This window comes from Amphiura filiformis, chromosome 12 (genome assembly GCF_039555335.1).
Source record: "Amphiura filiformis chromosome 12, Afil_fr2py, whole genome shotgun sequence".
NCBI classification, from domain to species: domain Eukaryota; kingdom Metazoa; phylum Echinodermata; class Ophiuroidea; order Amphilepidida; family Amphiuridae; genus Amphiura; species Amphiura filiformis.
In genome coordinates this window covers 6,800,111-6,815,211 of record NC_092639.1, presented here as the reverse complement: position 1 = coordinate 6,815,211, position 15,101 = coordinate 6,800,111, and the positions used below count along the sequence as shown (strand labels likewise).

Below are 15,101 nucleotides of genomic sequence, written 5' to 3'. Positions count from 1 at the left end.
GACAATGAAAGCAGTAAATTAGGGGAAAAGGGAAATAGATATTTAATTTGCAAAGATTTCCCCCATTCAAGCCTCTTGAAACTAGTATTTTAAGGAAATATTTCTTTTTTTCCCCTTTCTTCCGTTGCCATCAATTACAACAGATCTAAATGGGCATTTCCCATTTCAAAATAGCGCACAGTTATCACAGCGTATGACGCAGCTGTCTCTACAATACTAAAGCTTCATACATTGTATATGACTGCCAGAATGTACATCTTTATCTTTAAGACAACTTGACAGCATTAGCTGGTATCATATCACACATTCTTTGATGATGATAACTTATTTTAAGTAATTTTCCTCCAAAAATTACAGAATACAGTGCTCTGAAAATGTGTTGCAAAAAAGCAAATTTCTTCTTCTCCATAGTAAATTATTTATCATCAGCGCAAACACCTCTAATTCATTACAGCTGGGCATTATATTTAACACCTTAGCAGCCTCTAAGCTGCGTGCATATTTGATGAAATAATTATCGTCAACATTAACGAGTAGTATAGTATTGCCAATCCGAGTCTTCTAATATCCTAATTCCCACTGGAAGTTAATTTGGAAAAGGGATTTAATTATAAATCAATGTTGTGTCATCATATGCATCGCTGAACCACATTAAATGAGATAGCCTATCGTTTCGTTGTGATTATTTGTTTGTGTAAGCCAGTATGTTGTGGTCTACTGATTTGTAAAAGCTTGGGTTATATGTTCAGTGGCGTGCGCAGCACATTGAAAGTGGGGGGCCAGGTTGTTCAGTTCCCCCGAATGGAGTCTGATTAGGAGCAAATGTTGATGTTTTTAATGTTTTTCCCCCCGGATGACTAACAAAAGTGGGGGCCATGCCCCCCTGCCCCCCTTTGCGCACGCCACTGGTTATGTTGTATCTCTTTACATATTTAGGGGTGGGTTCAGTGGGTGGCTACGTTGCTTCAGCCCTCTGGATTTTCTAAAAAGGCATCCAAAATCAGCTTTTTGGGGCAAATTTAAGCCCCAGGTACTTTTCATGCTGAAAACTGCAGAATAAAGTTTAACACAGTGCAACAAGTTAAACTCAATTTACCCTTGCTAAGAAATGGGCCAATCCATGTTATTGTTTACCGGGTCAGATGTCAATCATTGTCATGCAGATAAATTTGTATTGTTTGGCTCGACCGGGAACCAATGGGATTTACGCCTTTCATGGGTTTCGGAGGCGTGATTAGGTAGTGATTTATTCACTGTTGGTTTTGTATTGGACACGACAACAACAAAAATCTTTTTCAATTTCTCTGTCTTAGGGTAATTACTAATTATGAGTATCTTTTTGACCAATAACTCAAAATCAATAGTTAGTGGCATTAGACTCATTCCCACTTATTGTGTTGCATTTGCGGTTGCTACATGTATGCAAAAAATACAGCAAAAGTAAGTCCAATTTCAATGGAGTATAGCTCATAATTAGTAGAGGCCAAGAATCAACTGACTTCCTAATTTTAGAACATTTGAGATACACAATACAATTACACTTGTTATACCTCAGGTGTGCTAAGACACAAGAAAAATGTTGTCAAGCACGGTCCGTTGTGCAAAATAAACAAAAATAAATGACTGCAAAAAATATTACGTAGTACTTGGAAGGGACAGTGACTAAGGCAATTTATTTACTAATTATAGGGTATTCACTCAGGAGGAAATCAAAGCAATTAATAGACAAATAGAACATTACATTATTACATCCATAATAATGTCATCATCGGATGTGGTGTCATGAAATTTACACAATGCCTGCCGGGTATTAATGCCTTAGCATACTGCTGCTATAGCATGAAACTGTGACAAAAGCCATCAGCTTTTTTGTTAGATGTGTTCAAAATTTTTCTTGAGAATGACTGAACCAATACTATTCATATGAATGAATCATTTCACATGATGCAAAATTCAAATGAGAGTCTAAAATTTAGCACTTTTTAGAATTTGTCATATCTGACAGTATTGTAAACAGATTTGCATGTGGGCAACAAAAGGGTTAGTGAATAATGATGGCTGATCTAATAGAACTGAATGATTAGGGTTTATGTTATTAGGGTTATGTTATTTTGATATTATTCCAAGAAGTGAAATGTGGTGTGATCGAGCAAAATCAGTCTGAAGTTTGGTATATTTAATTTCAATTTTCTACATGATTTGCAAAGGTACATTTTGCATAAAACCCGATTGAAATCAAACATTTAGTTCCAAAGATATTATGAACAATATTGAAACATTTCCAAAACAGTAGACAACAAAAGAAATATTTTCCTTTGTTTGTCTATATCTGGAAATCAACATATTATGCTAATCACACATACTGGCCACTACAAGAGGGACATGTTATGTGGAGCAGGTCGTAAATTAAAATTCCCTTTAAAAGGGAAAGCTGCCCTCAGTTGAGAAGGGAGAAACTACTCCATAGTCAATTCCTTATTTTTGGCATATTACCAGCAAACTCAAAATGTTTAAAAAAAACATTATCAACATGTTTTAAACATGTTTTGGTTTTCATCCAAAACGTGTTTCATTTCATTTTTTTTTGAAAATCTTTTATGAAAAAACACTACAACAATATTTTTAAGTTTAATATTATCAAAATGTTATTAAAAGTCGAATATTTTTGGCAAACATTTAAAACATTTTTCAACACTTATGTTAGAATGTTTTGCAGCAAGTTTTCAAAAATGTTTATGAATGTTTATATTAAAACAATATACCATTTACATAACCCAATATTTAAACTGTTTTGTAAAATGTTTTGTGTTTGCTGAGTCGTAGTGCTGTTTTACATGCCATATAAAATGTTGAACATGATTTCCAAATTCTACTGCCTTTGCTGATACTCTTGGGGGAAAGAAACTACAAAGTTCTGAAATGTCATCTCTCATTTAGTTTCTGACTTAGGCCTACTCGTTTCAGGGTAGATTACTACATTGGTTAATGGTAACCCAGAGATGGTAAATATTTTGAAAATTGCAAAAAAATGTATGTATTTTGCAGTCAGATTGGAAAAAAGTAGGGTGTATGGTGCTAACCCTTGCCTGTCCCAATCTGTCTCTGTAATTCTCTTATCTGGATGCCAATGCCTATGGAAATCGCCATTCTTTTCAGCTTTCTTGGGTTATCCAGAGTTGTTGACGAGGAAATCAAAATAATAAACGGCACATGACAACTGTGGGGGAAGGGTAGTTGAGAGCAGGGAATAATCTCTGGCAGCATATTCCCTTTAATGTTTATTATAGTGTATTGTAATGTTGACTGCCTTGCCCGTCACTATGAGACCATTAGACAGCCAGCTAATGACCAACATGCAACCCATCTGCCTATTTCTGCCATCTCACCACTAACCTTACCTACACCAATCCATTACAAACTTGCTTTCTCAGAATACGCCCAGATAAATTTACTGCAGTCAATTTCAGATGTATATCAATTTTAAAGAGACAAATTCAAGCCTTTTCTTGGACTATTTTTCTTGCTCCTCAAAATGAACCTTTTTGCAGCTATATTTAAATGGTTTGCTCAACATCATTTGAAACTGGGAGTGACACCTTAAACTACATGTACTGTCTCTACACGCTAAGAAATAAAGGTTCTAATTAAAACCTTTTTGTCCTCTTACGATAACCCTCCCGATAACCTCTCATAAAGGTTCTTTAATTTTGGAGAACCCTTAAAGGTTCTCTGAACAACCAAAAACGGTTCTGTATTACATTTGGGGGCCATTTTCGGAACCATTTTTGGTTCTTTAGAGAACCTCTATGGGTTATCCTGATAGGACAACTTTAGAAACTTTTTAGAGTGTAATCAGATTTAGAGTGTAATCAGATGATAAAAGTTATGTTTCTCAGGCAGACATTCTCCAAATTATTATCACTGTGAGTCTGTGATTAATAAGTACTTTTGTAGAAACACAAGATTTTAAATAATAAAGATGACATAGTTCTGGCAGTTCTGACTTTTGTGTTCCTAGTCAGCATGGTCAGTATTGCCTGTGAATGTCAATGTTGTTACATTTAAGGCAAATTCTGTCAATTATATTGAGTCAAAAGTTCTCTGAAGTCACATCATGAAGCCAATGTTACTAGACACATGTCCTGACCTATGTGAAATAATGTAATTAGATAGGAAGAAGTTCAATGTTAGACAAGGGCACACATCTGGATTAATAGCATCAATAACCTGTTTTAAAGGAAACTTGTCCCCTTTCGCTTCCTGTTGTATAAACAATCACCTTCATATTCACCTATTTATGCCTAATCATCTTTTCAAACAGTTTAAGCATACAATTTCAAAGGAATAAAGAAACTCACAAACAACCAAGACAACCAGGGCCTTTACTGACCACCAGGCATGGCATTAATGAAATACACACACACATTTACTGAAACATCTAAAAAACAAAACAAAAAAAAATATTAACCCTAACCCGCCAGGGGCTTTTTGCGACAGGAAGGGAAAGAAGGAAGGAATAAAAGAGAAAACAAAGAAAGAAGTTGTTTGCTCGGGTGGGATTAGAACCGAGACCCTCGCATGCCAACCACTGGCTCGCCGACACTTTGCCAAGGGTCTCGGGCTTCGCTAGCCAGCGAAACCGTGCCTATATATCACTTTGGGCGATTGCGTCATCACACCATGTGGGATGCACACATGAACAGCGCATATATCAAGTAGTATTTTGTAGTACTCAGGCATGTCATTCAACAATTTCCAGTCTTTATAAGAAGTAACGCATGTGTCAGACTCAAAGTGCAAATGTTAGATTCATTGCGCATCAGTTATTTGGAGGGTATTGTGAAAAATATGAAAATGCGTCCTTTGGAACTGAGCAATATTCCTCTTGTGGGGGGGGGATTGGTTAGAGATGCCCTGTGCATTGCCCGCCCCGCCTGTTGAAAGGGAGGCACCTAAAGTTTGTTCGGTTTATATAAGGCGGAAAAAATAAGACTCATAACACTGTGTATTGATATAGAATGCATGCACGCAGTTGGGCGCAATGCTTACGCTAGTTGTGTGTTGCATAATGCGTGAATGGCGTACACTTATGTGTATTTACGCGAGCGTGAGTTGGGACTTTATTGACGCGTGCAGTAACAAAAGCCAAATAATTTCCACCTTATATTTAGCAAACAAACTTTAGCCTATTTCATTAATGAGATGTAATTTATATATCTGTTCTGATATTTTTTCTGCTCCAATTTATTTTGAAGTTAAAGGGGCATTTCGTGATCCACAGCCTCATCCCCCACTTTTCCCAAAAAAGTTGAGATTTTTACACCACTGGATACCTCTGGCTACATAATGTTTATGTACCAAATATTTCTTGCAGATTTATTAGTTTAGCAAAAATATCGCCAAATTTGAATTTCGTTCTGGTGCACCAGAACGAAATTACAACACATTGTCTATGGAGCAGTGTAATACACATAATCATGCATAACTCGCAAACGCAAAATCGGAATCAACTGAAATTTTGGAAATAAGCTTTTTTCGTGGATATCTACTAAAAAATGTCATAAAAAGAGGATGCTAGGATCACGAAATCCTCCTTTAAGTGGTTTAAACCCATATTTATATCCTTCAGAACCAGTGACATAGCGTGGGTCATCATATTGGGGGGGGGGGGCACAAAACATGATTGGGGAACACCGACCATGATTGGGGGGCACAAGCCATTTTTTGGCAATTTTCCTATAGGATTTTCTAAATTTTGTGATCGATTGGGGGCATGTACCCCCCTCCCGCCTGTGCCCCTATGACGCTACACCACTGTTCAGAACAGTGTAATATTTGACATATTAAATGGAAAAACATGCATTTCCAAAATCCTGGTTTACATCATTGTAGAGTAAAAAGTACAATGGAATGACATGAAATCAATAACCAGGCATGAGTATGATCATCCATGAAAAAACCTGAAATGTTTGAAAAAAAAGCCTGAAAAAGTGTGTGAAATTGGGCCAAAAACCAGCTGAAATTCAAAGAAAGTGAAGTGTGGAAATTTGAACATCAAAGAAGCCTGAATTCAGGTTTAAACCTGAAAATTCTCATGCCTGAATAACTGCAATTGCAAGTCATGAATGGTAACAGTGATTGGCCCAAATATCAAATATATGATACGTATATTTCAAAATATCATAAGCTCTGTTGCTATACATGCTATATTATAATAGCATTATGAGCATGGTTTATGAAGCAAGGGGATACGGAAATATTCATTTTATAACCACCATATGGCTGTAATACTAGCTGCAATCATGGTAACGTGATTACGATCATGGCAATTTCATGGATGAAATCTCATGGAATACCAGCAAAATTAATATCCCTGTGTACTGCTACTACTCATTAGGGATCCTCACATCTCCCAGACTCCCTCCCCACTCCTACCCCAGGGATCTTCTTGCCCCCCCAAAAAAACACAACAACAACAACAACAACAACAACAACAACAACAACAACAACAACAACAACAACAACATGAGCTGATGTCAAACCACTAATTTCTCCTTTGTATTTACATGCACACTGCACCAACAGGTTCATAATTATTGACAGGGGGCAAGTTTCCCACATTCGAAGTGAGAACATTCTGACATAAAAAGGACAAAATCCCAGTCCTCGCTTTGTAAATAGGTGCACTGGATGACACTCTTTCTGTCAGTGGTGTAGCGTGGATCATCATATTGGGGGGGAGGCAATGACCATGATTGGGGGCACCGGGCCTGATTGGGGGGGGCACAAGCCATGTTTTTGGCAATTTTAACTCACTCTTGTTCTCGCTTTGAATGCCGGGACAGATACACACATGTGTCTCACAAGTCTTCACTTCGTAATGCCCATGCACGTGGGAGGGGGTGGAGGGGGGCTAGCCCCTGGATAACCCCATGGATAAATACAGGAAAGCCAAAGGGAAAACCCCCACCCCCCCCCCACTCAAAAAGTAGGGATCATAAAGAGTAAACTGTCATTAAAATGACTGAAAATGGGACAAATACAAATAGGGACGAAAATTTGGTTTTGCCCCCTCATCAAACTCATACTATAGAAAAGGCTGGCTATGCTTCTGGAAGTAAGCTAGGCGTCACAAGTGCAATGGCTACTGCACAGCCACTTGTTGCTTCACACAGCTAATTATTCCACGCCCCTCCCTGTGAAAATCCTAGATTCACAAAAATTATTATACAATGTAAAGGCCTATTTATGATAGCAGATAACTCTGTGAACTTCCAGATCTTTCTGCCTACTAGTATAACCTTTCGTGATATTGTTTACATGAGTTCAACATGCCGAAGGGGAAATTCCTGTTGCATATCTCAGATCAAAATAATGATTTGTACCACAGCAGATGTCTGATAGGATTAAACACTACTAACAATGGCAAATAAATCTTTTGCTATGTTGACTTTATCTTACAATGTTAAGTTTTTTTTAATGTATATTTTCACCTAAAGACCTCTCCGTTCTCAATTTTAGTCCAATGATATGTATCCATTAAAACAAATTGTCAGGTTTGTTTTTATAAGCCAGTGGCGTAGATTTCTTTTTGACATTGTGGGGGATGGGGTTGGAAAAAAATTATTGAAGTATAATGAATTCAGCACCTTTTGGCGACAAAATAAGTTTATGGCACAAATGCGCGCAAAAAAATGCACTATTTGGGCTAAAATGGCCAAATATGAGGTTAATTTGAGCTAATTTGGTCAGAAACCCACATACGGGCATCAACATGGGGAGGGGGTATTCCCCTGGCAACCCCCCCGGATCTCGCCTTTCAAAAATGAAAGGCAAGAACTCCAAACTAAAAACCTTCTATCTTAAACCAAAAAGTCTGTTAAAGAGGCATGATCCAATTTTTCATGTTCTGTTTTGTATCTTAGATTGAGGCCCACCATTAAAACAATATTTCCAAAATTTGAGTTGCATTTTTTTGCTGCAGCGGTTTTAATATGAGAAGCAGAAACGTGTATAACAATACATACACTTCCGGTGTGGTAACTACAAAACACTACGTTTTTTGTTCACATCCTTTTTAATGAAACATACCTTGGGCATTACATTTCACTGGGGTAGTGAGAAAAATATGAGCTTTCTTCTGATACCAAAATCTCAGTTTTGATGAATAAAAGTGGGGATAAGGCTGTGGATATGGTCACAGACAAATCAAAAATACAATCAACAGCAACAATGCAGTATAACACACCTGGAATATTATTCCTGCATTTATAACATATATAATGACACAAGACTAATAAAATGTAACTGCTGGAAATACATTTGTAATATGCAAATTTCTTGGATAGTAATTTGTGGGTTAGGTATAGGTAGCTATCCATAGGATGAGTGCTATGGCAATCCACAACACCTGCTTAATTCAATACCAGGAACGATTTTATGATTCACATAGAATAAACTGAACTCTGCAGAATATGGCCATATGATAAATACTACTATTTTGTTTTTTAGCACTGATCATTATGTATGATAAAATTGTATATCTCTAACAATATGCAATTATCAGAGATTTTATATATACGGTATATAAAAATGTCACATATATCTAGGCATTTACAGCTGACATCTAGGAGATAACGCTGACCTACTGAAGTACCATAGACCTTAGAAAGTACTGACCTGGTGAAGGGGGTTCAGTGGCGTAACCAGACCTGACCTTCAGGGGGAGTTATAAAAATTTCCCAATTTCTGATCAAAAGTTGTAATATTTATGTGTGAGCCAAATTTTTTTGCCTATATTTTGCTCTTCTTCCCAGTTTTTTTTTGTGTGTGTGGGGGGTGAGGCATGCCCCACTGGTTACACCACTGATGGGGTTGCTGTATTAGATAGCTGGTCAGGCATTTTAACAGGAGAGACAAGTGTACCCAACAATTAGGCTTAATATTACCCTGACTGTAATAAGGTCTTTTATCATGGGTCATCTGCCCCGCCATTACCATATCAGCAGATTTTATTGGTCCTGCTGGGAATTGAACCCAGGTCTCTTGCACCAGAGGCACTCCTTAACCATTGTGCCACACTGCTCCCTTTGATACCAATTTAAGGCCCAGTTAAAGTCATAATGTACGATCTTATAATATGAATTTGGTTAATTTTTTTCAAACCTGATTTTTTGGCATATTTGTAATGTTTACACATGTCACAACTTGCACCTAAATGGAATCAGCCAAATTTGTTGTGTTTGTAGGTAAACAGAGCAAAGTTGACATAAAGTCATAATTCAAGAAATTATGACTTTATGTCCACCATAGAACTGCGTGTTAAACGGCCAAAATAACAAGCAGTGTTTCTTTCACGTTACCTCGTTATTTCAGCTCAAATCATTATTACTAGTATTATTTCAGCATTTTGAGTATATAATGACAAATTTAAAATTTGAAGGAAATCGTACATTAAGCCTTTAATGATTTGCTCATTCGGAGGATCGTAAACATCATCAAAATTCTGATTTTTGCATCTATTTGTTAGCATCTATCATAGATGTGCTACCGGTACCACTTTCTAGGCAGAGGTTATTTACATGTTTTATGCAATAGACATGATATGATAATATTGTTGATTGCTTGATGGAGGGGATTTATTAAACAAAATATGTCGTACAGATCATCGCTGAATGAGCTATGATGTATTATTATATCACAATTATATCACAAATATCAAATGACACCATACATTCACTGCATTCAACAGCAAAGTAAAAATATTGATATATTGCCAATGTTAAACAGGAACACTTAATTATGATTTCCTGAATACTCATCTGTTATTTAAGTGTTGTTTATTGGGATTAAGACAATAGTGCAGGTTTGGGTACACTTTTAGAAAAAAGGTGCAACTTAGAACCTTTTTTGTCCTGTATACAGCATCCTAAGCAATGATAAGGTTCTATTATAAAGAACCTTAAAAAGTTCTTTAAAAGAACCTTGAAGATTTAAATAGGCTTAGGGACTTACTGATTAATTAATTCAGGGACTCATCACAAGGTTTAAGGAAGGAAAGTAGTGTTAACCCTTTTTGGTACTACATAGAGGCTTTCTTGGTTCTTGGGTAAAGACCTTTTTTGGTTCTAAAAGGAGGTTTTATTGGTGAGCATTAGCACATCAGTCTGTCTTGAAGGGTGAGCATTCAGCCTGAAGTGTCAAAAAGTGGCTGAAAATAACAAAAAAATAGGCAATTTTGTGGTGGGGGACCACACATCACCCAGGCCCCCCCCAGGAATGGACATCTATGAAGCAGCTTTTCTTTTGGTTTTATATTTCTAGACATGATACACTCCCGGGATACATTGAAGTTTCCCCAGTCTACTCTGCATCTGCAGCCGATCTGCATTATCATGTCCACTAGAAAAATGGAAATTTTTTACAGCAATTTTTAATTGAAATTAATTAGAGAAAATAATACGATTGACTTCTTACCGTGGTATGTCTTCCCTGGTACATAAGTAGTAGGATTCACGTGTCCTTCCAGTGCTATTGTATAACCATTAGATCCTTCTCTTTTAGGCAGATCAATCGTGGCAGGTTCACGACCACACGGGTTATCCACAGAACCGAAATCATAACATTGGCCGTGATGATGCACGCTCAGGAAAAAGACGAAAAACAACAGTAGACGGGTCATCGTGACCCTCCTTGTTTTTTTAACGTTTTCACCAAGTTTATAGAGATTCTCCTTGTTTAGCCCTAGCTTGTTAACAATCCACAAGAATTTTTTAGTACAGCGAGCAGGTTTTTGGTCTGCTATATAAGTTTCTGCTGTTCAGAAAAGTTCGCCGTGCGATTGGCAAACCTCTTGCTGCAATGTTTTGTGTGTGTGACCACTGTGATGCGGCGACAAGTGGTGGGCGGCGTTTCTAGTATAAAAGCAAACAGCTCATGAGTTGCATTGTTTTTATTGAAACACATACTCTCGAGTCTAAAAGCACTCCTCTAGAAGGAACCAATAAAGTTGAAATGATACTGATATGATTTATGTGTGCTTGTTCTAAATTTATACAATCATGTTTCTGTTGTTTGCCCTATTTCAATAAAAACACATTGACAAAAAAGTTGAATTGACATAATTATTCTACAAATTCAATACAAACTTGCAGGTTCTCCTTTTTGATATCCAAAGATGTGTTCTTAGAAATTATTCATGTTCTTGAGCAAAAATTCAGAATTGACCCCCTTTTTGTTTGTTTGTTTACCCAGGTTGGTCCGTGAGGGACATCGGAGGACATTTGTTTGTTTGTTTGTTTAACCAGTCGGTCCGGGCGGACACACATTTGGGTGCTGATGGGACCAGGCTCAAGCCAAGCTAAAACCAAAGCTTGCCTATATGAACATGATGAAGAGAAAATGAAGCAAAAAGCAAAAGGCCTATATGACACAACTTTTTGTGATCCTTTAAACCAGACAAGTTAATATTCTCAAAAATTGTATAGACTATAAAATAAATGTCAAAGTGTCTGTGGAGTGATAATGTAATAGTGATAAAAGTGATAATGCCTATTGCAAAAGTGAGGGTACGGGTGCACCCCTATGGGCCCATGCACGTATTTTAATACTTTTAATTTAGTTTTTTTTTAAATCCCATCTCCTCTCAGCACGCATCACGATACAATTGACCAGAGCTTGAATTTTCACCTTTTGTCCTCCAAAAGGAACTCGTTTCCTTTAATTTAACCTTCCTCGGGGAACATAATTATAACATAATTATTGAACATCTGACAAAAAAGTCAAAGGGTTCGTAGTACTTTTTAATAGTCGATGAAATCGATTATAAGTTTTTCCTTTGTGATAATACTAAATCAATTCCACGCACAAGTTATTATCACTGATGCAGCCTTTAACAAAAACAAAACTACTGATCACCATGCTCATGCCATGGGTTAATGTTAATATTCATTTGTCATAGCTCACTTTTTGCAAATATTACAAATTTATTTTCGAAAAGACAGTAGGCCCTACTTTTCAATAAGTGTTAGGCCTATTATACATCATTTCCCACGGAAAACACGTGCGTGCCCTGAAAATCGTTAGCGCTGGGGAATTTAACATGTTAAAATGAAGTACCGTATAAAGTTCCTGTTACAGATTTTTCCATGCAAGGCCTCTATACTTGAATATATGAGCCGGTGTCCTTCACCGTAGTTATGGCGGAGTGCAGTCCATTCAATCAAATGTTGTCATCAACCTATTTGATCGTATTGCAGGGTTATGTGTGTGAGACGAACTGTCACGGTAGATTGCAATCATGCTTTTGTTGAATGCATTTGAGTAGTCCGCCATATTTACGGGATGATACGTCACATGCGGCGCTGAATAAAAAATAAATTTTGGATTTATAAAGCGCATTTTTCTTTTTCCAGAGGATTCAAAGCGCTGATATTTACAGCTGAATATTAAGATTTGCCTCCTATAATATAGTATACAGTGCACCAGTAATTGCAGTGGCAGCGCCACGGGGGAGGGGCACATGCCCCAGTTAGAGTCGGAACTCTTTCCCCCTGTTTCCCCCAGTAAAAACCCAAAATTACGAAAAATTCCACTTTTTGCGGCACTTTTGCACAAAATTGGATGATTTTGCCCCCCCCCCTGAAATTCATTTTTCCCCCCTCCCCGAAAAAAAAAATTCCTGGCGCCGCCACTGACCAATTGCAATCCGAGACGAATATACCTTAGGTATATTCGTCTCAGATTGCAATGACAACTCAAAAGTGGAAAAAGGGAGGAGATGGGGGCTTTTTATTTTTTTATCGCAAAATCTAGTGCACTAAAATTGAGCCAAAAACTTTCTTGTCCCCAAAAGTTGACTTCACACAATTATCTCGACAGCACTTGCCATAAATTAGGGCTGCAGCAGGGCTGCAGAAACGCCCGCATGAAATCCTCCCTCTACCATGTCTACCATATTAAATTTGAAAGACATGATGGCGGTATATAGTTTTAAACCCGAGCTTCAATGTACAATTTCCTTCAAATTTTTAATTTCTTATTTTATACTCAAAATGCTGAAATAATAATTGTAGGGAAGGGTTTTTGTTCATTTTGAGCTGAAAAAACAAGGTGAAGTGCCGGGGTGAAGTGAAACCCTACTGGTTATTTTGCAGTTCTAGGATATTTAGGCTAGTCATAATTCATGAATTCTGATTTTATGTCGGACTTTGCTCTGTTGCCTTACAAACACAACAAATTTGACTGACTCCATAAGTTTGGGACTTGTGTAAACATTGCAAATATGCCAAAAAATCAGGTTTGAAAAAAAATTAAGCAATTTCATAATTATTATAAGATCGTACATTAGGTGACGAAAAAAAGAAACCCTGTTCAAGTAAGGTCGGTCGGTCGGCCTTTTTTTTTTAATGACCCCAAAAATCACCAAAATCTGTAAATAATTTGCAATTTCAGAAAAGTAATACAAACAAAAATTTTGATCCTGAAATTTCTGAATTTGGGTCGGCATTCATTTGTACAGGAAATGTTTTTTTCCCCAATTTGTTCAAAATCTGGGTCGGTTGAGCCTGTAGAACAGAGTTTTCTTTTTGTGTCACCTTATGGCATTAACCATTGTCATTATGTCAGTGGCGTAACTCCTATGGGCTCTGGGGGGCCGCGCCCCCGGGCACCCGGGGTAAGGGGGCACCCATCAGACCTGGATACCCTTTCGACACGATAATACTTTGTTATTAGACTTGTTTCAAGTCCTTTGGCGTCCATAGTTAGTGAATGTAAAATTCATCGAAGCTTTACCACGTCTTCCAAAAATGTCTATTTCTTTACAAAGTTTTGAAGTCTATGTTTTCGAAATAATTATTTACCATCATCACTTTGTGAAAATCTATTTGACATTTGAATTGCTAGATAGTGGACTTTCTTATCATACTTTACCCCAGGCATACTGTGCACTGCAGGGGTAGTGTTTTAGCAAAATGCACACCATGCCCACAAGGTATACTTCCTCCCTAGCTCATGTTGCCAGCGCCAACACAAAAATTCTGACCTGACTAAAAATCTGAGGGAGTCCAGTACCAGTATTATGATCTGTGACATGATACTTTGACCATTGGTCCTAAAGAAGAGCATGATCGAGGAAAAGTAAGGCGGAAGACTTGATCAAGGCTACTTTGTTATAGGAAAGAAGTGGAAACCTTAACCCACCATGCATAGAATTATACTTTTCATTTGGGTGCCCCCTTCAACACAAAATTTCGCGCGCTTTGCATATAAATTAAGATTTGAAAGACCAAAACTCAACTTGATTATACCAAGTTTGTATGCACATTTTTGCGCGCCCACACCATGCACTGGTATTGTGTATTCTTTCCTCTGGGCGCCACAGACCATAGCTACGTCACTACAGCTAGTGACGAATCCTCAAAAGTAAAGACATTGGAGAAGATGAAAACTTTTTTTTATTAACATGAAGTTCATTGAAACATGAAATAAATTTGATCTGAGAGACTATTTGTAAGTTATACAGTAGGTCTATACTGGCTTTCAATACCAAAATTGATTAGCTCTGCTCTGTATCATGCACACATAGTCCAACGAGTAGGGCCCGACCTGTTTTTTCTTAGTTGGCAACTATATACTCAAGACTCTGATCGCTCAAGAAAGATTATTAACTATTAGAAAATAGGTCCTACACCAGTGGCGTAGCGACAGGGGGGGCAGAAGGGGGAACGTGCCCATGGGCGCCACCTTTAGGGGGCGCCGAAATAACCAATTCAGTGTCGATTCTGCGCCCCCTCCAGCGATGAAAGTCAAATTTTTTAAGCGCTTCGCGAGCATTTCAGCACAAAATCATTTGAAAGATCAATTTAAGACCGATATTCAACTTCATTATGACCAAAATTAATGCTTGATTGGCCATATTTGTGCAAATTTTCACTCCTCGCGCACTTGTTTCAAGGATTGGGGAGGGTGCCATTATGTATCCTTAGCCCTGGACGGGGCGGCACAACCCCTAGCTACGCCACTGTCCTATATACACGATTATGCACACCCTTGGTCAGGGGCACCCAATCTACTTTCGCCCCCGGGCACCCTGGCCCAAA

General features: G+C 37.7%; 1 protein-coding gene across 1 annotated transcript in view; it reads right to left on the bottom strand.

Moving 5' to 3' along the window:
- Positions 1–10,896, bottom strand: part of LOC140165727 (spondin-1-like) — a 176,045-nt gene extending 165,149 nt beyond the window's left edge. Inside the window, exon 1 of the mRNA XM_072189035.1 lies at positions 10,477–10,896. Coding sequence (XP_072045136.1) covers positions 10,477–10,681 — 205 coding nt within the window. The 5' untranslated portion in view covers positions 10,682–10,896. The remainder of the gene's footprint in view (positions 1–10,476) is intronic.
- Positions 10,897–15,101: the final 4,205 nt, after the last annotated feature.